Source organism: Tachyglossus aculeatus, chromosome 19 (assembly GCF_015852505.1).
Source record: "Tachyglossus aculeatus isolate mTacAcu1 chromosome 19, mTacAcu1.pri, whole genome shotgun sequence".
Taxonomy (NCBI): Eukaryota; Metazoa; Chordata; class Mammalia; order Monotremata; family Tachyglossidae; genus Tachyglossus; species Tachyglossus aculeatus.
This window is the reverse complement of record NC_052084.1, coordinates 7,042,388-7,064,143: the sequence shown is the minus strand read 5'-3', so window position 1 is coordinate 7,064,143 and position 21,756 is coordinate 7,042,388. Positions and strand designations below refer to the sequence as shown.

Sequence of the window (21,756 nt, the reverse complement as noted above, 5' to 3'; positions counted from 1 at the left end):
CTTAGTACAGTGCTCTGCACACAGTAAGTGCTCAATACGATTGACTGATTGATTGGTGGGGAAGGATGATGTCTTTCCTCTATTCTTTTAATCTTTAGGGGGAGAAAGCCTCTGGCCTGATGGACAATCCCACACTTAAATCTACTGAGCATCAGAGGTGGTCATTCAGAGAACCTGATTATGGGATGGAGGGGAAAGGAAGAGAGCAGGTATTCACCTTAGAAGCACCCAAGGTGTATCATTTGGATTTGGTAGAAGCTAAAACTATGCGACCTGTGAAGGTTGCCGCCGCTACACTTCAGAATGTGCTTAGGTAAGGGGCAGCTTTCAGCCCCTATGTCCCTGGCACCATTAATCCATTCCACCCCACCCCATCCTGTCCCCTCTCCCACAGTCCTTTATCAAAGCCAAAATCATACTGTAGGAAGAAAAGAATCATAGAGCTGTTACTCCCATGTACTTAGGGGAGTCTAACCTATCCCTCCACCACCACCACCACCAACTCCACCCTGGTATGGATTGAGACAAGGGGCTGCTGGGCTCTGACCACAGCAAGTCAGGCTGCAGCCCATCACTGCCAAGAGTGTCATGACATGAAGAGCGATGAGGGCTTTTTATTGCTTTAAGACTTGCAGGTCTCCATCTTAACATACACACCGATGTGGGACTAAATAGCTAAGTGCTATCTTGTGTACAAGAGGCAGTTTTTTTTATCCTAATCATTCAATAATAGTTTAACAGTTAAGTTTTTAGTTGCTGGAGGAGTACTTAAATCCACCAATTATTATCCAAAGGAGCTTGAAAGAGCTAACAAAAAGGCTGTCACTTCTACACACACACGCACACACACATGCACTCTTTTAGACTGTGAGCCCACTGTTGGGTAGGGACTGTCTCTATATGTTGCCAATTTGTACTTCCCAAGCGCTTAGTACAGTGCTCTGCACATAGTAAGCGCTCAATAAATACGATTGATGATGCACTCTTTAAGGGCAATCCCATATTCTATCCATTCTAAAAATGGAGAGGAAGAAAAGTGAGATTTGATCAGAATTATTTTATGATCTGGTGGCAGGTCATGGATGGAAATCTTTTAGCTGCAACTATCTCTACCACCCACTTAAAAAAAGAAAGCTGGGCCCCCACATTCTGTGTAAACTACTACAAAATTAATACAAAGTTGTGGTGGAGCAGTTCAGCTAAAAACAAGTCACTTCCAAGGAGGGTACTGTTTTCCAGACAACAACAAATTGATGGACACAACAGATAGAAACCACCAACACTACAGCAAACAGAATAATTCAACACAACCTTGATCCCCCAAGTCAGGAACTTTAGGTCTACCATTCTGGAAGCTTTCTATATTCTTCTGAAAAAACTGCCCGTAACCGACACTAAACCAAGCTGCTAAACTACGAGGTAGGTTTAAGAGATCAAGTTCATCTCTGCCATGGTGAAAGAGTTCAATGGGGTCTTTGCATAACAACCCTCCATTGGGTTGGTTTTACTACAATTGAGCACTCCTCCAATAGCTTTAATAATAATAATAATAATGGCATTTATTAAGCGCTTACTATGTGCAAAGCACTGTTCTAAGCGCTGGGGGATAGAAGCTTTGCATTATTGCTTCGACTGTTTGGAATAAGGCAGAAAGTGGGCAAAAACAGTCTCCTTAGGTGTTTTAACTCCATATGGTAGAAAAGGGTGAGAGTAAAAGGGAAGAAGAGGAGAAGGGAAGGAGCAGGTATGACCCCAAATGAAAACAAAATGGGAAAAATTCTTCCCTCTGTTTAGCAACAAGGAGATACAACCCATGAAGTTCAAATGGTCAACACGCTTAAGTCAATTCCAGAAGAACAATTTTGCCACAGACCAACAAAACTGTCGGACATTTCCATTTGCCTGTTCATGTTATTAGCACAGCCTAGAAACCACCATCTCTCAAATAAGACCAATGAGCGAGCAGGATTTTTCTTAGAAGAAAAATTGAAGTCACTCTGGGACCTCCCTCCCCCTTCATATTTGACAGATCACCACTCTCCCCATTTTCGGAGTCTTACCAAAAATCATATATCTTCCTACAGGCTAATCCATCTCCCCTATTCTCTTTTCCTCCTGTGCCAACCCTGGATTACAATGGATCGTGAAGCATATATAAGTACACTCTTTCCCAAAGACACATTTTTGTACTGTACAATTCACATTAGGAATTTCAGAATTGTGGCTGACTCAGATGCCCAGGTTCCTGAAGACTGAAAAAAATCTTATAATAATAATAATAATGGCATTCATTAAGCGCTTACTATGTGCAAAGCACTGTTCTAAGTGTGTCAACCCTGGATTTATAATAATAATAATAATGTCATTTATTAAGCACTTACTATGTGCAAAGCACTGTTCTAAGCATTGGGGAGGTTACAAGGTGATCAGGTTGTCCCACGGGTGGCTCACAGTCTTAATCCCCATTTTACAGATGAGGTAACTGAGGCACAGAGAAGTGAAGTGACTTGCCCAAAGTCACACAGCTGACAATTGGCGGAGCCAGGATTTGAACCCATGACCTCTGACTCCAAAGCCCGTGCTCTTTCCACTGAGCCACGCTGCTTCTCTAGCAGCATGTACTTAGATTTGTACCTTTAAGCACTTGATAATCACCCCACAGCACTTTATGTACATATCCATATTTTATTTTAATGACTGTCTCCCCCCACTAGACTGTAAGCTCCTTGTGGACAGGAAACATCCACATTTCTGTCGTAGTGAACTCTTTCAAGCATTTAGTGCTCTGAAAGCAGTAAGCACTCAACTACAATGGATCGTGAAGCATATATATGCACACTATTTCCCAAAGACACATTTTTGTACTGTACAATTCACATTAGGAATTTCAGAATTGTGGCTGACTCAGATGCCCAGGTTCCTGAAGAGTGAAAAATCTTTTAACAATGGGCTAAGAACAAACAGACCAATGCCCACGACTTAAGAACCTTGCTTAGTTCTGTATCCAGATACTTTTGTACAATATATGTGATACACACCTCTATATCTGTCACCAAGAAAAGTACTTTTGATTGTCAGATCTGATCCACGTATGCCAATGTGGCTATAAAAATGGATGTACGGCCTATAGCACCCAGCCACCCTGTCTGCCCTAAAAAACATGTGAAAGGATCACTCACCATCATGCTAAAGGAGAACCTATAAGCTATGGAAACCTACTTTATACTGAGCTCCCATCAGTGTTATTTTCTGAATCCAAAGGCTACCAAATTCAGCTTCAGCCAAATATGGGCTAAATTAAGAGATACGAGAACTGCTTCCAAGGAAATTCAAATCCTAAAAAAAAAATCCGTATTAAATACAAAAGTATGAGAGGGTTAAAAGACTAAGAACTATTCAATCCAGTTATTCATTCTGTTTATTGAATTGAAAGAAAGGGAATACAAACGATTTCTGTTAAGTGCTGTGCACCGACATGGAAAAAGTGTATTTTTTTTTTTAAAAACCCTAGTAAAACAAATCAAGAGTTAATGTAGTTCCAATCAAGCCAAAACAATTTAAGATATGTTTAATATACTACACATTTATAAAATAAAAAAAGTTAACAAAGGGTGTTCTGGTAATAATTAGTAAAACAAGTGAAAATAAATATCGAGACCCAAAGTTCTTATGTTTTAATGTAATATAGCAAAGAAATTTAAACTACTAAATATAATCTGAGAAGTAACAAAAAACTGAGAAAGTTTAATAATGCAATCCTTTGAAACATTTAATATCAGTCCATAGCAAATAGTCATTACATACCAAAAGCTCTAAGTGTTAACTAGTTCCACCACAACTCCATATAAATCTCGACAATTTAGAAATCTTGAGATCAACAATAAAGTTCTTTTCTTGATCTCTACAGCTTGGTTTGTAAGTACATACATGCTTTGCGGATCCAATTGCTTCCCCATACGTTTTCAAGGAGCCCATAATTTTTTTCCATCTGTGCCTAAAAATGTTAAGATTCAAATCTAATACATTTATCCTAAGAATGAAAATTATTTAAGTAAAAGATGGGGCACATTGAATTTCAATCTTATAAAAATATACTGGTATCAACCAAACCTAAAGGCAGAGAGGGCACTTCACATATGCACAAGACTTTAAAAGTTTTCAGTTAAACATGACAAGAACTTTAACTAGAACTATTAGTCCCATGACTAATGCAGTACACACTCACACATACACCCACACACACACATCCACACACTCACTCTCTTATACTCCTTCAGCTCTTGGTTTTAATGAATCCAGACTACCTGGATTAAATAGACAGGAAATGGGGTTATAGTTTGTTTTAGCAACTAGAGGCAGCTACTGTAGCATCAGTTGAATGCTAAAAAATTTAAAAGTGTCTAAGTGTTAATGAAAGTGTGCTAATTGTTTCCAAAATTAGCAGATTAAATCAGATATAGTGGCAAAAATGGATTCAAGTATTGAATTTGGAGGGAAAACCAAATGGATTGCTATTTAAAGAGTAGAAATGAATCCAAATAAATAAGTGAAAATAATTCCATGTTTGGGGATGGGGGTTCAAAAAAAATATCAAGAAAAATGTCTTTCTCCCTCAATCAACTATCCTCCTGCTGTGAAGAAATTAACATGGATATTTTCCCCTTTGGGGGAAATCAATAGATGTACCGTATATTTACCCACTGTGAGGCAGAGGTGATAGGGTCAGTTCTGGTTTGCAGGAACCAAAATCCTAAAAAAGAAAAATTTTGAGACGGGAAGGGGGTTGGGGTAGGGTTGGAGAGGGGGAAGAAGGATTTTCTATTAACATCACGTAATGCCACTAAAGGCAAAACACTCCAAATTGTAGAGCACTTCAAAATTCTTCAGGTAACGGGATTGTGAAAAATATTCAGAATGGAGTAATTGTCTTTCAAGCTTGTATTTAAAGCTATCAACTGGATAGAACTTTCCCTTCACCTTAAGGGGACCAATTTGGAATGGCAGTTCCAGAATTAGTTCTATTTTCTCTTTGGACTCCGTCTTCAGACTACTTACCTGGTCCAGTTTAATAAGGTAGAATTTACCATGCCAAATGAGCATTTGTGGGGCCATTATGAGTTCTAACCAGCAGCTACTGAAGTCAAGGAGCAAAAATACAAGCTTGTGGTATCCCCCTACCAGCTTCTGGATCCTCTCACCCCAACAGCACACATTTCTCACTCCTACCCAGAGTCTCCAATATTTTGTGGGGAAAGTTACTGATTGTTTGGGAATGAGAATCTCCCATACTTTTCCTCTAGCCCTTAGACCCCAGACTAGAAACATTTTTAAGCACATGGAAATTAACCTGTTGCAGAGGAGCCTACCCTGATTTTGGTCAGAGCTAGTCTCCATTTTGGTCTACAATGCAAAAAGTATTGGTACTTTTCAGCTCTCACATTGGTTAGTATCTTGTGGTGACTGAGACATTTTAGGCTACTTCCTCTTTCTTTTTAGCCTGTAGCCTTCCCCAAAAGCTTTCATTAACTGATTGTGGATTTTTCTTCACAATGCCAGAGTCAGGTTTTCAGTACCATAAAACCCTAGGTTGCTCTGCCATACAAGTTTCCCCATTCTAGTACAGTCACTGTACAGCATATTTAAGAAACAGGTGTTAATAAATTGGCACTGCAAGTACCAGTGTATACAGGAAACTGCCAGTAAGACAGACTTGGAAAATAAACTCACCTAGCTGATAATAGAAACCTTTGCATAGTTGTGTTAACTCCACTTTAATGGAGCGATGTTCTTGTGAAATAATGTACCTCATCTCTACTCGGAGTGGTGTTGTTTTTACTAAGCTTCAGAAGCATACTTTGCAAATTCCGAAACTGTGTGGGGTGATTGGGCTAAGGAGAGGGGAAAAAGGGTTACAGATTGCCCTGGAACGCTTACTGAGATGCCACTTCAAGTGCACCACAAAGCTCTGTTACGAAGTTTGTAAACACTGGAATTTCAACTGCCCGCAGATTTTTACCAGGGGAAACACTGAGACACTTGGAGGACCAAACAAGTCACTCCACGCAAATGTTCTTAACAGTACTGAGGTAAAGAGAAGTTGTTACCATTACCAATGAAGAAGTTTATTCATGTTTAGATTTCAAAATTTTAAGTCAGGTTAGAGAAACGAATGAGATGATGATGTTGGAAACGTTCTCGTTTTAAAGCTAGAGGCTGCTAAAAGACAGGAATTCTTAAGTGGTGATCTCTGTAAATTATAATACAGACATCAAGACAGTCTTTAAATTGGAATCTGTTGCCTAGGGACCATCAGTTTTTCTTTTACTATAAACTCTGGGAGAATCCAGCTTAAGGCCAGTTTTGTTTCTCACTACACCTTGCCTGTAACTTTTCCCAGTATCATTGGCATGCCAGCTCTCCATGACCTATCCTTCCTGTGGATCCTAGAGAAGACCTATCCATGCTAGGGCCTGTGAAGATTTAGCTGGTTTTTGTATGAGCTCAATTCCCAGCCAAGCCCTGACCAGCTTCCCCTTTTCCAGTGTACTATGATCTTCTGCTCTGGGCAAAATCCCCCACGCCTTCACTCTAAAGCAACTTCTACCAGAACTGGCAGGGGTGGGGGGGAAGAGAGAGACGATAAAGGAAGAATCTTAAGGAAGTGTGTGTTGTATACCACTATTAAGGGTACAGAGCACACTGAATACCAAGCTTGGCTTATTTTAAGTGTGAAATACTCAAAACAAAAAGACGTTTCCACCAGAAAACCAATTTATATATATATATATATATACATATATATATGTATATATATATATATGTATATATATATATATATATATAAAAGTGGTGGTGGTGGTGGTTGGGAGGTTGGGAGTGGGGGTACTGGGGGAGAGGGTAGTTAAGACTATCCAGAGCACCAGTTCAGCAAGAAGCCCAGTATATATTTAAAATGTCAACTTCAAAGGGAATAGTCTCAAAAGCTGTGTGTTCCTGTTGGGCAAAGTGTTAAGGAAAATACAGCTACACGTATGAAGGCAAAGAGGAACCAGGTGAGGCTATAAACTGTGTAGGTGTAATTGTAATTACTTGTAATAGTCCCTGGTTCAAATCTGTTCTAGTGTTTGAAAGAATGACTTGAGTGAGGACTAATCAAAACATATGTTTCTGTAACTCCAAACTGACTGCCCCCTTAATTTCCTCATAGTGGTACATTTTTGGGTACTTTTGACTCTCCAATTTCATTGATGAGGGATGAGGTTTGTTAAACAAAACACACCAAAATAAAATTAAAAAGAAAAACCCACAAAAACCAAACTACTCTGAATTGCCTGTGTGAAAGTCTTTCCAAGCACTGCTTCTGACTGGGTCTTGTATGGTACTCCAGAAGAGCATTAGTTATACTGCATATCTAAATTGTAGATGACACTTTTTAAGCTGGTTTAAGTTCCAAATGTATACAAATGAAGTCACTTTAATCCTATAAATACTTCTTAATTTATTTAAAAAAAATTGTGCTGTTAACCCTTTTAAGGGGCAACAAGCTTTGTGAAAAGTACAAAACTTTTTGTCAAATGTGATATTGAGAGTGCTTTTGACATAGTTCACTGGTTTATCATCTGGAGCAGTTGATACTGCGCAACGGGCAAGGCTAGAATCCATGAACCAAGCTGCAAAGATCTCAAGCTAAATAAGGCGGAGAGATTCAGAGAAACAAGAGAAGGAAATACTTTCCTATCCAATGTATACTCTTCGGACTAAAGCACTCTTTCTATCAAGCCTTCTAAACTGTTAAATAAAGTTTTCCAAACAAGCATTTAAACTTCATTACACAGAAGAGCAACAAGAATGGTAGCCTGCCAGACAAAAAGGCAGGAGGGAAAAAATATATATACTGAGTTCAATGGGTAGCCTGAATGTAGCACAGTTCTTCACAACCGATGGGGGGGAGGGGGGAATTCAACACGGTGTCCAACAACGTTCTAACGACGTGCTTCATCTCAACTGGTTACTATGAAGCAAGGTGGTAAATGTTTGGCCCCAATCGGGCTTCAGAAATGGTTCTTTTTTTTTTTTCATGATGAGCATGTCTGTCCAGCTATCAATCATGTTTGTTTGCACCAAATCCCAAGCCATTTAAAATACGACTAATTTTAAGTTAAACAGAAGTCGTCTGTTCCGAATTCGCCATCAACTATCCATGCTACTGCATTCCTCTGAGTGAAGACAAGGTGAAATATGTGTTCAGAAAGGGGGGAAGAAGAAGAAAAAAAAAAAAGAAAGAGGTTTCGTTAGAAGTGTCAATAGTAACCTTGAGGTACTACAAAATGCAATGACAGTGCATATGAAAATGATCCCTCTACAACAGGTCTTGGGTTGACATTCAGGGTAGGAGTTTGGAGGACACACAGTCACACATTTGTTACAAATACCCCCAACAAGAGTCAGTCCTGTAATTCGGCAACACCCACGTGGCTTTTTTTTTCTAAAAAAAGGATGTCATCTCGGTTCCACTGCACCTCTTCCACTGTCTAAATGCTGTTACCCGGATGATACGGGCCAAAACTCCAAGATGTAGTGAAGAGGAGCCTGAACTTTAAGAGGCCATCCAGATGAATTGACGAAGACTGTCATTCTTGCACCAGGAGCACTGATGTCCCCTCCCTGCTTGGTGTCTATAGCTTCTGGAAGGTAGCAGCCTTCTCACTGGCGGAGTGCGCTTCCAGAAACCAAACTATCGCGCTGCATGCCCTCCACCACACTGAGCTGTCTGCTCCCATTTTCAAAGGACCCAGGGGGCTAGTGGAGGGCTGGGACAGTGGTACCACCATGCTCCAAAACGCTTGCAACATCCCAAAGGCCAATGAGGTGACACCTGCACAGCTATAGTTCCCCCTGGAAGCTACATCCACTCCCCCCGACAGCCATCCACACGGCATCCATGTTACACCACACCTGCAATCTGGCATGCAGTTCTGGTTGCCACATTTTAGGATGAGAAGATGGTTCCAAGAAGGGAAGCCGGGGACTGGAGAAGCTTCCACGAGAGGATAGGTAGGAAAGCTTAGGACTCTTTGGGACGGAAAAAATGAAAGCTGAGGAAGGACATGATTGAAATCGACAGAATCAGGAAAGGGGTGGATGAGGCAAGCACAAAAGTTTAGCTCACAGAGTTCCACGTTATTAGTTTAGAGCATCCACTGAAGTTGAAAGGTGGTAGGTTCAAGACAATGAAAGGAAACACTTTTTCACCCAACAGGTAGTATCCACCTCTTGGGTTTTATTGCCAAGGGTTATTAGACAATAAGGAAAGCATCAACAAGTTCAAGAAAGATTTAGATATATTTACGGATGGTAAATTTAGGTTGAGTTAAAGAAAAAAAAAAGTTATGGATATTAGAAGGTCCACCTTAACCATGAGGTTGGATGCCAAGGAGGGTGGTAATTATACCGTTCCTCCAACCTTCCTCTGCCACTCTCTTGACTGAATCCTGGACGGAATCAATCTTTGAGCCCCAAAGGGCATTTCTTATGTTTACCTGCCAATCCTTGATCTGATAAGTTTGTTCTTTGTTGATTACTGCTCATGGCCTTTCACTGGACTATCAGTACTTATTTTTTTTGCAGTGGGGAGGGGTGGAAGGAGAAAAAAAAAACAGGTTTTCTCCTTGCGTTCTCCCCGCCCGCCCCCCCCCCCCCCCCCCCCACCATTTTCTATCCACACCACACATTCTCTCAAGCTTTTCATTTACAAAATCTTCTGGAAAGATTTCCTAAGATCACATGGGTCTGCTGTTTCCAATTTAATGATAGACTTACGTGACTGATAGTTTTCCAGTCTGCTTTTTTGGTTTTTCACCTTGAGATTATAGCTCTACCAATTTTGCCTGGGCTTTGCCCAGGCAAGCACATAACTGGCATCACACTGGATGTTGGCAAAGTATGATTTCTAAATGCCCACCTTGAACAGGTCACCAGAAACCTTTCAATGCTGTTACAGAATGTTGCTGCTCATCATTTAATCTAGTAAATGACATTTACCCCATTAGAACACATTCATTCGTGTAATATAGTAAGGCAGCATCTTAATAAAAATGGAGCTGCTATCATTAAATTTATCTTCAAACACTGTTGAGAAAAATGAGAAACAACCCCCACCCCCCGCCCAAAACAACTCCAAAACCCACTAGATCTTTCTCGCTTGTGCCAGGACTTTCTCCCTGCACCTGCCAAAGATAGGCCCAAGATTTGAGATCATCAGGTGACATTCCCAATCCATTAGTGCCCTAACAGGAGAAAGGGGGAACACTGATAAAATACAGTCACACGGTTTAAACATAAATGGCAGACGCGTCACAGGACTCCAATTTTGCCCCAATTTATTGAAAACTGGGAACAACCAATAGCGTTTTCAAGTTGCGTTACCTTCAATATCCTGGTTGTCTACAAAAGGTGCTGGTCCCCATATTCTAACAGTGCCGTCGTCGGAGGCGCTGGCCATCATGGATGGGATCTGTGGGTTCCAGCTCACACAGTTAACTGTACGTGTGTGCCCAGTCAGCTCTGCAATTGGCAGCTCACTACGTTTGTGCCAGATGTACACTTTATGATCTGAAGAAAGACAGAGGAGGATGAGCCTGCATGCATCAAGTGGCACCACCTGTCTTTTCATTTAGATTTCGATTAGCAACAGTTTTAAAAATAGAGAATTGTGACTGAAGTTTGGGAAATGTTTTCCAAAGGGGGGAGGGAATAAAAAAAAAAAAAAAAGAGTCCAACATCATTAGAATACACCTGTTTTGTCCACTGTGAAGGAAATCACACACACCAACTAGCCACCAATGATTTGACTGAATTGGGATTTTATATTTAATTTTTATCAGTGCACGGGTGCTAAAATGGGCCTAGTGTGATAAACCCAGAGTTCCTGTGTTCCTGTGGCAGAGATCTGCCACTTGTCTATCTAGCCATACTGCAATTTTTTATTCTGTATCAAGGTGGGACTAAGAATAATTAAAAAAACAAAACACCAGTTCAAAATTTTTTTTTGATGGTATTTGTTAAGCACTTACTATGTGCCAAGCACTGTTCTAAGTGCAGGGGTAGATACAAGGTAATCAGGTTGTCCCACGTGGGGCTCACAGTCTTAATCCCCATTTTACAGATGAGGTAACTGAGGCACAGAGAAGTTAAGTGACTTGCCCAAAGTCACAGAGCTGACATTTGGCAGAGCCAGGATTTGAACCCATGACCTCTGACTCCAAAGCCCAGGCTCTTTCCACTGAGCCACGCTACTGAGCACTTACTGTGTGCAGAGTACTGTACTAAGCACTTGGGAAAGTACAATGCAGCAATGGAGACAATCCCTGCCCACAATGAGCTCACACGTAATTCTGAGATTCAAATTAATCTCCCAAATGGTTTCCTCATCCAAACCTGCACCATTAACTGACCCAACTAACTTCCACTAAACCCCAAGAGGTAAACCAGGCTTCACACCTGTAATTTATCTCCTAAAATTGAAGCCAGAGACTTTTTGCCTATCAGAGATGAAACCCCAACACTAGAGAAAGCCAGCCTTTAGAGTATTGATATCTGCATATTTTATCTTCCTGGTTATGAAGCAAAGATGGACTTCGAATAACTTTTTGGTTTTGGGCTAAAGTCTGGAGTCTGCCATTTATATGAATAAGGGGTCTGGATTTTCTGGGTATGAGGGCAGTAGGACATCTTGGACAAAGGGATATATTAAAGTCAATCCAGTTACAAAGCAGCCAAGCTTTAATTGGACAGTAATGGAGGGTATTTTCAAACCACCTTTAGGAAAAAACCTCTAAAATTATATCAATTTTCCTGAAGAATTCCTGGTTAGGCAAAAAAAGTACTCTGGATTATCTAAACTTCAATAACAATATTGCAAAAACCTATGGTGACCTTGAAAAGCCTTATTACAGCATCCAAATTATCAAGTTACAATAAAAGAGCAAGGTGTTCTTGTAAAGGATTGAATTTACTTTGACGGGCATCTAGGCCTATTAAGTTCATATTTACAGAGCCAAATAACCATCTTTCCTCACTGCAATGTCCATGCTATGTCTCTTCAAATCCATCACATCAATGAACCACACCTCCCCACAAAAAACTACTAAAAAACTCCCAATCCATCCTTGCCTTCAAAGTGCTCTGCCATTCTGTCCCTATCACTTATTTTCCCCTACGAGTCTGCTAGTCTGTTTCAGGAAAATGTACCTTCTTTCAAAATTTCTCTTCTTCTGTTCTACTGGGTTAGCCTCTCTCATGTGATGCTGACTGAAGAACACGACTCCATCAATCTGCTGTGCTTTCTATAGCACAAATGTATATCCCTTGGATGCTTGCAAATTAATATTTTCCCCTAGGAATTTATAATCTAAGAAGGTCAAGGAGAAAGGATATGGCCACCTTTTTTTTTGGCAGCAGGTGGTCAGGATTTGGGGTTGAAGGGATGTCCTTATCTCTCATATTATGCAGAGGACTATCAGTTGGTGGAGGCTTTAGGGAATCTGAGGGAAGGGAAGTTTGAGGTAAGTGGGAGGGTGGCCCCATAATGAGAGATAGCCTGGAAAAAAGTGCCAAGATAAGAGCACATGGCCCAATAGTAAAGCAAACTTGGCGGGGATAAAGGGCTGGGAGATTGAGGGGAGACACGAGGGAGGTGATTAAGGTACATATAAGCAACTTGGCAAAGAGGCTTGAGTTGGATATGGACAAGAATTGGAAAGCAATGGGGAGTTTTAAATGAGACAGGTCATTCAAGCCGAGGGCCAAAAATAATCTTTAGCCTTGAATGATTCCTACTTCTTGCCTGACAAACCACTCTCTTTTTTCTTCAAATCCATCTACCCAATAATGAAGGGCATCTGAGGGAATAAGAGAATACACAAGCCCACAGCTTATCTTTCCTTATGCCAAGATACAATTCCAACAGTTCACCTCACCATTTTCTGCCCCCAATTATCAAAACTGAAAAGTCAATATAATTCACTTTAGATAGTTGTGCCCCCTCTATCCACCTTGTCTTTTGGCAGTAAATTCTTCAAGGATAGGGATCATTTTTGCTGCACAGCTTAAGTGGCTAATAATTGTGGTATTTCTTAAATTCTTACTATGTGCCATGCACATAGTCAGTCAAGTTCAAACAGTCCCTGTCCCACATGGAGCTCACAATGTATGGAGAGGGAGAGTGGTTAATACCCATTTTACAGATTAGGAAGCTGAGGCACAGAGAAGGTAAGCATCTTGTCCAAGGTCACATAGCAGGTAGATGGCTTTTAATCTGTATCTGCTCTATCAGTGTGGGCAAGGATCAACAGGATTCACCTGGTAACGCTTTGTGCCAAAGGCTATGAACTGGAGCCACCTGCTAATATTTAATCTAAATGCACAAGATGATGCTTTCAAGGGTACAGGAATAAAGAGAGGTACCTAACAGATTTTTTTCCCTAACACTAAGGACCTTGGAGGCATCCAACTTAAAGAACTTAAATACTTTTCAAAACCCAGAAACATTAACAGTTGAAGTTGGCTTACATCAACTCAGAGCAGTCAGCTTATTTGATAAAACACTAACATTTATTACTGGATTAAATTTAGTATTTCCATTAGCCAAGGGAATTAATTGGGTCTGGTTCACACTTCGATTCCTGTGCATAAGAAAACCTGGGTAGAACATCTTGATACTTTCTCATTAAAAATAGCTTTGGAAGAGACTGTAATAAAGTCATAATTGAACCAGTGAGCAACCAGGGCACCTCAGTCCACAAAGTAGCAGGAATCAACAAAAAGGGTCAAGCACAACCCTGATGAACGCTGATTTCGGTCTGCCTAATTGGTCACTGCACTATAGCAGATTTTAAAGCACCTGTAAAGTCAAGGGAAATGTCAAAGTAAATTATCTCTACCGGTAATTTTAGGGAAAAAAATGTTTAAAAGTAGGCCTTAAATACACTAGCGTGGCAATATCTTTCAACAGTTCCTTTTCCCAATGAATAACTGCCTGACTGAATTAGTGTGGGTAACATGACATGTCAATTACCCTGGAATTCTTAGGCCTATTTCCGAAAAGCATCTATTTCTCCCCTCCCCTCACTAAAAAAAAAATGGCACAGCCATCAGAAAAGGATAAATTAGTCAATCATGATCTGGGGCCAGCACCTGAACTCACCCTCAAAAAGGTATATAGTAAACAATTTCTAATATTTAGAAGTCAAAAAGCTGCTCAACCAGAAAACTCACAGCCTGGGAAATACCTCTTATAGATCCATTCATCTTGGTGGTCTGTGTATGAGTCCCATTGTAGTAGAAATCACCAATTCAATTTGAGAAAAATCAATTTTTTTTAAAAATCACAAGAGCTTTGAAATACACCATCTGGAATCACACAGTTACCTTCACTGCCACTAGCGATGAAGTCTTCATTATGGCCTCCAAAACACGAGTGAATTGTGTAAAACCCTTGTGTAACACCTTGATACTTTCTCACTAAAACTCTGTCTTGCAAGTCCCATAAATGAACTCCCTGGAAACAAAAAAGAAGAGTTTGTTTAATTTTAAGTCCTCACCTTTAGTAAATTTTTTTTTTAACTTTTAGAAAACTATTTTGCTTGGCCAGTGAAACTGGCCCTAGAGTTTCTAGTCTGGGTTTACGAATTCACAAACCACTGTCACATTCTTTAACTAAATATCACACAGAACATAGTACAAATATTTCTAGTCCCAAACAAAGGACCTCAAAATTCCAACAACCATTTGAGAAATAGTTCAGTGTCTTTTTGAAATAATATTTACTCTTACCTGAGTTGCTACATTTAACAAAGCTAATCGGCCATTTTTTGAAATAGTAAATGACATAATAGGGTGATCTTCTTGTACTCTGCAATCAGAAGAAACCATCACATATGTTACTCAATTTGTTGTGAATTGGGGAACAATCAGTCCTAGATGAGAGAACATAATTCAGTTTGCAACTACTGGAATCATCTGAAGGTTAACATCATGGGACAAGCGGATCCGATTTTATCTTTTTGTACTAACTACAGAGAATCTGAGTTCTCCTCATAAATAAAGCCAGAGTAACCTGTGTTAAGTGAATACTTAGGCGAATAAGATAGTATAATACACTTATTGAAAACACTTACATGTTCCTATCTGTAAGGTCCTCGAAGTTATAACCCCGAATGCGCTGGTGTGTATCTGATGCCAGAACTGTCTTCCCATCACTCAAACACCAAAGGCATTGCACTCTCACCCCTTCCCAGGAGTCAAGGAGATTACCATCTAAATCCTGAACAGGAAAAAATTACAATTGCTTGGAATGACCGATGATTTACCAGAGTTTTCAAAAAAAAATCAAAATTACTTTTACTAACATTAATAATTTTAACATTTACTAATTACGTGGGCTCCTGAAATGGTGTGGTGTTTCCCAATTAACCTAGTATTTGGGAGGTATGGAGGGAAGTACGGCAGTCACCTCTAAGAGGCTCATTTAAGACAACTTTACTTTCTAGTTTAAAAAAATGTTTAAATTATAGCTTTTAAATTTGGTTTAAGTGGGAAATATGTGAATTTCTAGAGCCTCCATATTTTAGGGGTCCATTATGTCACAGGGATTGCAAAACATACATGGAATTTTAACCTTATAAGCTTCTACACATTCTATCTACTACTAAAGAAATAGGACACAAAAGGCATCTTCCCAGTTAGTCTGATAAACTAGGAAGTTTTTAAATACCCAAGTTAGAAAGAAAAATCTGTGGAGTTCCTACTTGACAAAAGAGATTCCAATGGGTTTTACTACCTAAAATGTAGCCATTTTACCCTAAATACGGCTTAGAACACCAGAGTTGCAATAATACGCATAACCTTATCTAAGAAGTCTCTAGTCTACATCAAATTCAGTTGACTTAAGTACCCAAAGGAAACAAAATTTAAAATATTTTCATTAGCAAAACGAAATTCTGTTGTTTAGCAAATACATTTATCCTTTTGTGCCATATTTTTCTTAAATTCAGGGGCCTTGAATTATGTAAAAATATTATGGTTGAGGCAGAGAGAAATGATTACATCGGGGCCATTTACTTCCCCATGTACCTGGGATGATTCCCTTTACTTTTAAAAGCTTTCCTTATGAATTGGGAAAGTAGTTCTTTTAGTCTACATCTACTCCTGATTATCAGAAGGTTCTACTTTATTTGATTGGGAAAAACTGCAACTATCTTCCTAACGAGTGACCTTGAGAGGAACAGTGTTAAGTACTTACACACTGATAGAACTGCCCACGCTGCCCTCCAGTTACAAAACGTTTCCCATCTGGATTCCAAGCCACACTGGTTAAACTGTCTTCGTGAGACTGGCTCATCTTTGTCCTTAGCTCTCCTGTCTACAGCGGGGGAAAAAAGAAAATCCTTAAATAAAATGGTTTTTCATTATTTTTAAAAAAGTAGTACCTACGTACTTGTTTGTGTTTTGGAAATTATGTTTCTAATTACTCGAATGATTTCTTTGGAATTAAAAATTGTAATGGCTATAGAGGAAGTAAACTTCCATCTTAAACATTAACTTTTGGTGCTAACATCACTGACTTCCAGGAACCTAGTCTCTAAAGAATAGTTCTTACCCAACTCCATTTGAAGAATAATAGTAACTCACCCAATGCTAAATAATATTATCTGATAAAATTTGAGAGCATTTTAAGTACAGACCCTAAAATTATACTTCCAAATGAAACGGCATTAGAACACTTTTCAGGCTTTGCCTTCCAGGCCAATTTCAATCCTTTGAACTACTACTTCCTCAAACCTCTCCTTCAAAAATTTGGAATAGTTATATTCTATAGAATAGTAGAATAGTTAGCAGCTACCTTGCTCCAGAGGTCACTAAAGCAGTCACCAGAGGGTGTGAGCAGTTAATGGATTCCCTCAGTTGCATGCAATGTTACTATGTCAACTGACACTAAGACATTCCCAAGGAGAGAGGAAATAAAATGATCACAAACATGCTATTTAAAAACAGTTTCACATTTCAGACTGGATACTTAGGAGAAAAAAATACAATCAAATCTAAGGTGTCATTGTGATCACTGCTCAGAGTTCTCCTATTGGAGAATTGGACTCAGAGGAAGTCGAAAATAATGAGAACTGAAACAGTTAAGCTTCTACTCCTTAGAAGATTCCAAAAGAACTACTTAAAAATTTTTCCCCCAAATTCTTTATCAAATCACTATTACTTCCTTATTATTTAGGAAATGAAAACATAGCTGCTCATCCATGAAAACAGAAACAGCTCTCACTTTATCCGTAAGTGAATATACAATGCTGACCCTTTCACAAGCTTAAGGGTAGAGGCTGTCCTCTACTCAAATATATCTGATCTCCCTGCCTCCAAGTCTCTCCCTTCTCTAATCCTTACTTCATTTGGTCACAAGACTGTTTTGATGAAAGTAACTCCAATTCAAGAGCTAAGTTACCTGCAGCAAAACAAGCAACGCACAAATGCCTCCTTTTAGCCCCATCACAATTCTGAGACGTAAAGAAGCTCACCTTATGAAATGCAAATCGAATTATGAAAAATGCAACAAGTCATGGGATTGCAAATCTGCCTAGACCCAAGACTGCCTCTTGTACACTTCATTCATTCAATCATATTTATTGAGGGCTTATTGTGTGCAGAGCACTGTACTAAGCACTTGGGAAGTACAAGTCGGCAACATACAGAGGTGGTCCCTACCCAACTGAAATCAAAGGCATGTGTCTCCAAATGAAGTATACCACATCTACTGAATAGCAAAAAATGGCTCCATCAACAGACATGGAGTAATTCTGCAGAGGTAGCAATAATACTTCAACAGTGTCTTGAACACACCTTATACTACAAGACAGGGCTCCACAAAGGACAGCAAATTGGCCTGCATTCGAAGACATGGCCTTCATTAAATTCCATAGTCAGAACGACCCAAAGGACTGAAAGGAATTAACTTGTCAATCTGTCTGCTGAGATCTACTGGCATACGTGCAGGGGGCATGTGTGTCTATGCAAGTTTCTTCTCAACATACGGACATCAAAAAGATGCCACATGAGCTAATAAGGATACAATCACCACCTTCAAAAATTTCAGTGCATCCTTCACAAAACTTCAACCATACTCTTGCTCAACCTTCACGTTTTGACTGAAGAGCATCATTCATCCTGAAGAAGCAGCTTCGTATACTACAATGTTACCATAAATGGCCTTGATTTCAACACTCAGCCTATTACAAGTTTCATTAAATTGTCAAATTCTCACCGTAGCTAAGAAAAAAACCCCATAACAGTTTACTTCAATCAGTACATTTGATCTGTTCACACAGTGCACAGCAAAGCCCTAAGGCGAGTCCAGTGATGGCAGAAGACACGGTCCCTGATAATTGGCTAAAATAACTTCACCCTGGGTCAATTCAGTGATGACTAGGGACAAGGTTTCATGGAGAGTTCATTTTCCCAGCTAGTGTGGTATCTACATGGCTATCAAATGGCTCTCTGAGTTCAGAATAGGATAGCAGAGGATTGCTGCTTACTTGTACATTCCAGAGCCAGAGCTCAGAGCAGTCATCGGGGCCGCAGGCAACCAGATAGTTGTCATCCGGACTCCAAGCAATGTAAGAAACACCATACGCATGTCCTTCTAATGTCTTGAGCAGTTTTAGCTGGTGTGTATCCTGAAAAACAACATACTCACAACTTAAGAATTTAGTGCCACTATTCTGCAGAATGACAGCTTAAACCGCCAAGAAACAAGGTGTACTTTTGTTAGTACATTTTAACATGAGAGAAGTCTAACCTGACCTTCAGCACTCTTCCAACTGAGCAATACATCACTTCCAAAAAGCTCATCAGTCACAAAACTGACATTTTCAAGATCAAGTTATGTACCTGAAGGGCTAGAAGAGGTTTTTTAAGACACTCACACAGGCCCACACCAAGTCACTGGTCAATTTAAGAAAAAAAAAGTTATGACATTTAACGAATAATAAATCTGCTCAATTCTTTGCGGTTTCTAAATAGCACGTTCATAATTAAAGTAGTCACTGCAGGGTATATTATCTTCAAGCTCTCAGACAATATCTTCTGCTTTATGATCTACAGAGTGGCCATCGGCACAAGTGGATTTTAGAAACTGATGAGGACCCCTTTATTCGTAATTCTTCAAGACCAGGCCTCCACACAAAAATCACACAAAAATCCAACACATACACTCTGGACCCACTAAAATTTTCAATTGTACACAACACACAGACTGACCCTACTCCACACCCAGCAATGCAATCCTTCGTAATGGAACGAGATGGAGAACATGAGTGACTGCAAGTAGAAAATGCATCCAAGAGTCTCAATTACAACCAGAAAATATGGGGAAAGGAAACAAAAGGAGAAATGTGATTTTAAGGCCAAGATCTGATTTCCCTTAGCTCCTTAGCATAAGCTGATTTGGGAGGTTGAAGTTATGCAGTTAGAAATGGGTTATCAAAATATATGGAACATTTAACTATCTGCTTTAAGATCCTGCAAATTCTTCAATGCCATAACAATGAAATGCTAAGTAAAATAAAGGTTTCAAATAACCTCCTTCCCACAGTGAACTTGTTTACACTACTAAACCAAGATGCTATTAGCAGGAAATAGCTCAAGCCAAAAACTTATACATCTGAATTAAGTAGCCCAAAGCCACTAAAATAAATCTGATATGATTTGATTGAACAGGGTCAGGAAAACAATTCTGTCAAACAGGTCAGTTTTCTGACAGTTGTCTACTGCTGAAAAAAAATCATCTGAGATTTTATACAATAAAACGAAGGATCCTTCTTCATGTACTTCCCTGAGATGCTTAAAAACATGGTCTCCATTCTTCCTGCCCCTTTTCAGTTTTCATCCTTTTTCCACCTGGCAGAGAGGCTTCCTTTGAAATGTTGAAATGCCAACATTTTGAATGAAGTTGAAATTAGCATCGCTCATTTGCTAAAAGCACCCTCTCCAAATGAAGCCATAGCTCTACACTAACATAACAGAAGGGTGTTAACAGGTCTAGAAAAAAAAAAAAAATCACGTGACTACTCCACAGCCAAAATAAGATCATGCATGCTTTATACAGAGCTTAAACATCTACAAACAATACTACTGAAATTCGAAGAACTTGAATTTAGAACAGATCTTGGATTCCAAATATATGCACCCACACGGTGAAATTTGGGATTTAAGTTTTAAAACACGGGGTAACAAATGCCGCCACTTTTTGCAAGACTGTGTTACGTGTCACCCGTCCCTCACGCTCTTGATGGGCTACACCATTAAAGGACTCAATCAGCTCTCCCTCTCCTACCTTCTCTACTACAACCCAGCTTGCACACCTTCTTCCCCTAACACCAACCTTCTCACTGTATCTCAGTCTTTCTTGCTGCCGATCTCTTGTCCAATTCCTCCCCCTGGCTCGCCGCACCCTTCCCTTTCATATCCAACAGACCACCTCGCTCCCCATCTTCAAAGCCCTACTAAAATCACATCTTCTCCAAAAGGCCTTCCCTGATTAAGCCCTCATTTCCCTGCCTTCTGCCCAAGCACGTGTCTCTGTTCCTCTTTGAACTTTGATAATCCCCCCCGCCACCACAACCTCCAGCCCCACAGCATTTATATACATATCCCCCTATAGTTTATTTTAAGCTCTTGTGGGTGGGATCATTTACACCTACTCTTTGCATGGCACTCTCCCAAACACTCAGCACCGCGTTTTGCACACAGTAGGTGCTTAATAGCCTTAAATCAATTCATCCACTTGCTTCCATTTTTGCTGTTGCTGGGCAAGGCATTTTTCGTTCGTCACATGCTCAGGTACAGCATGTTGAGAAATGTCATTAAAAGCACTCCACACAGATTGTTTTTCTCTTTCTACCTTACAAAAAACCCAGTTAACCAAATAGTGCTTGTAACAAATTGCGTTGGACAAAGCAACATGAACTGAAATGGTCATGGTCTTAAGAGGTTGTTCTGAAATATATTTGTACAGATTTACAGTGCTAATTGACCATGTAAGTATGCCCTGCCCGGATGCTCTTGCTGTTTTCCAACTCTAGCCCATCTGGTTGTGAAAGGTCAATTATATTTTCTTTTTTGGTTGTTGTCTTCATGTCTGTTTGCTTTTCCCTTGGTTTCTGACCAGAAAACCACTTCAGCCCTTCCAGACCATGCCAATAATAGCCACAGTTTACCAAATGGGTGAGGGTAGAGGGGTGTCTACTGCTGTTGAGGTCTCAGAGTTCCTTTGTTCTGGAACGACAGACAGCTTCTCTGCCATCTCACAATGTGTGTAAAGGGCCTAGTCAGCACATCACTACTGCAAAAGCAACTCAACCACATGTCCTGCTGGCAACAGTAGACACCTTTCCCCCTGCGCCACTGGTGTCTAAGCAATGCTCAACTAGGGCCAGAAAAGGCACAGTACTGTATTTTTATGGAATAGATGGGCCTGTGTGCAAGAGGTTTTCTCTCAAAAGCCACTCAGGTTCACGGATGCCGGCTCTGTCAGCGGCATCATCGTCTTCTAACTGAAGGTCAACCATATTCTTTTAGACTGTGAGCCCACTGTTGGGTAGGGACTGTCTCTATATGTTGCCAACTTGTACTTCCCAAGCGCTTAGTACAGTGCTCTGCACACAGTAAGCGCTCAATAAATACGATTGATTGATTGAT

The 21,756-nt window shown here is 40.0% G+C and overlaps 1 protein-coding gene across 4 annotated transcripts in view; it reads right to left on the bottom strand.

Annotated features, from left to right (window-relative positions):
- Positions 1 to 3,400: 3,400 nt before the first annotated feature.
- Positions 3,401 to 21,756, bottom strand: part of WDR26 (WD repeat domain 26) — a 45,023-nt gene continuing 26,667 nt past the window's right edge. For 2 of the 4 annotated variants that reach the window (XM_038761294.1, XM_038761293.1), the window contains 7 exons: positions 18,594 to 18,734; positions 16,301 to 16,420; positions 15,177 to 15,322; positions 14,833 to 14,911; positions 14,428 to 14,557; positions 10,426 to 10,611; positions 6,853 to 8,216 (listed from right to left, as the gene is read on the bottom strand). In XM_038761294.1, coding sequence (XP_038617222.1) covers positions 8,191 to 8,216; positions 10,426 to 10,611; positions 14,428 to 14,557; positions 14,833 to 14,911; positions 15,177 to 15,322; positions 16,301 to 16,420; positions 18,594 to 18,734 — 828 coding nt within the window. In that variant the 3' untranslated portion in view covers positions 6,853 to 8,190. Of the gene's footprint in view, positions 4,751 to 6,852; positions 8,217 to 10,425; positions 10,612 to 14,427; positions 14,558 to 14,832; positions 14,912 to 15,176; positions 15,323 to 16,300; positions 16,421 to 18,593; positions 18,735 to 21,756 lie in introns of those variants that run through there. The other 2 variants (XM_038761291.1, XM_038761292.1) reach the window with 2 other exon arrangements.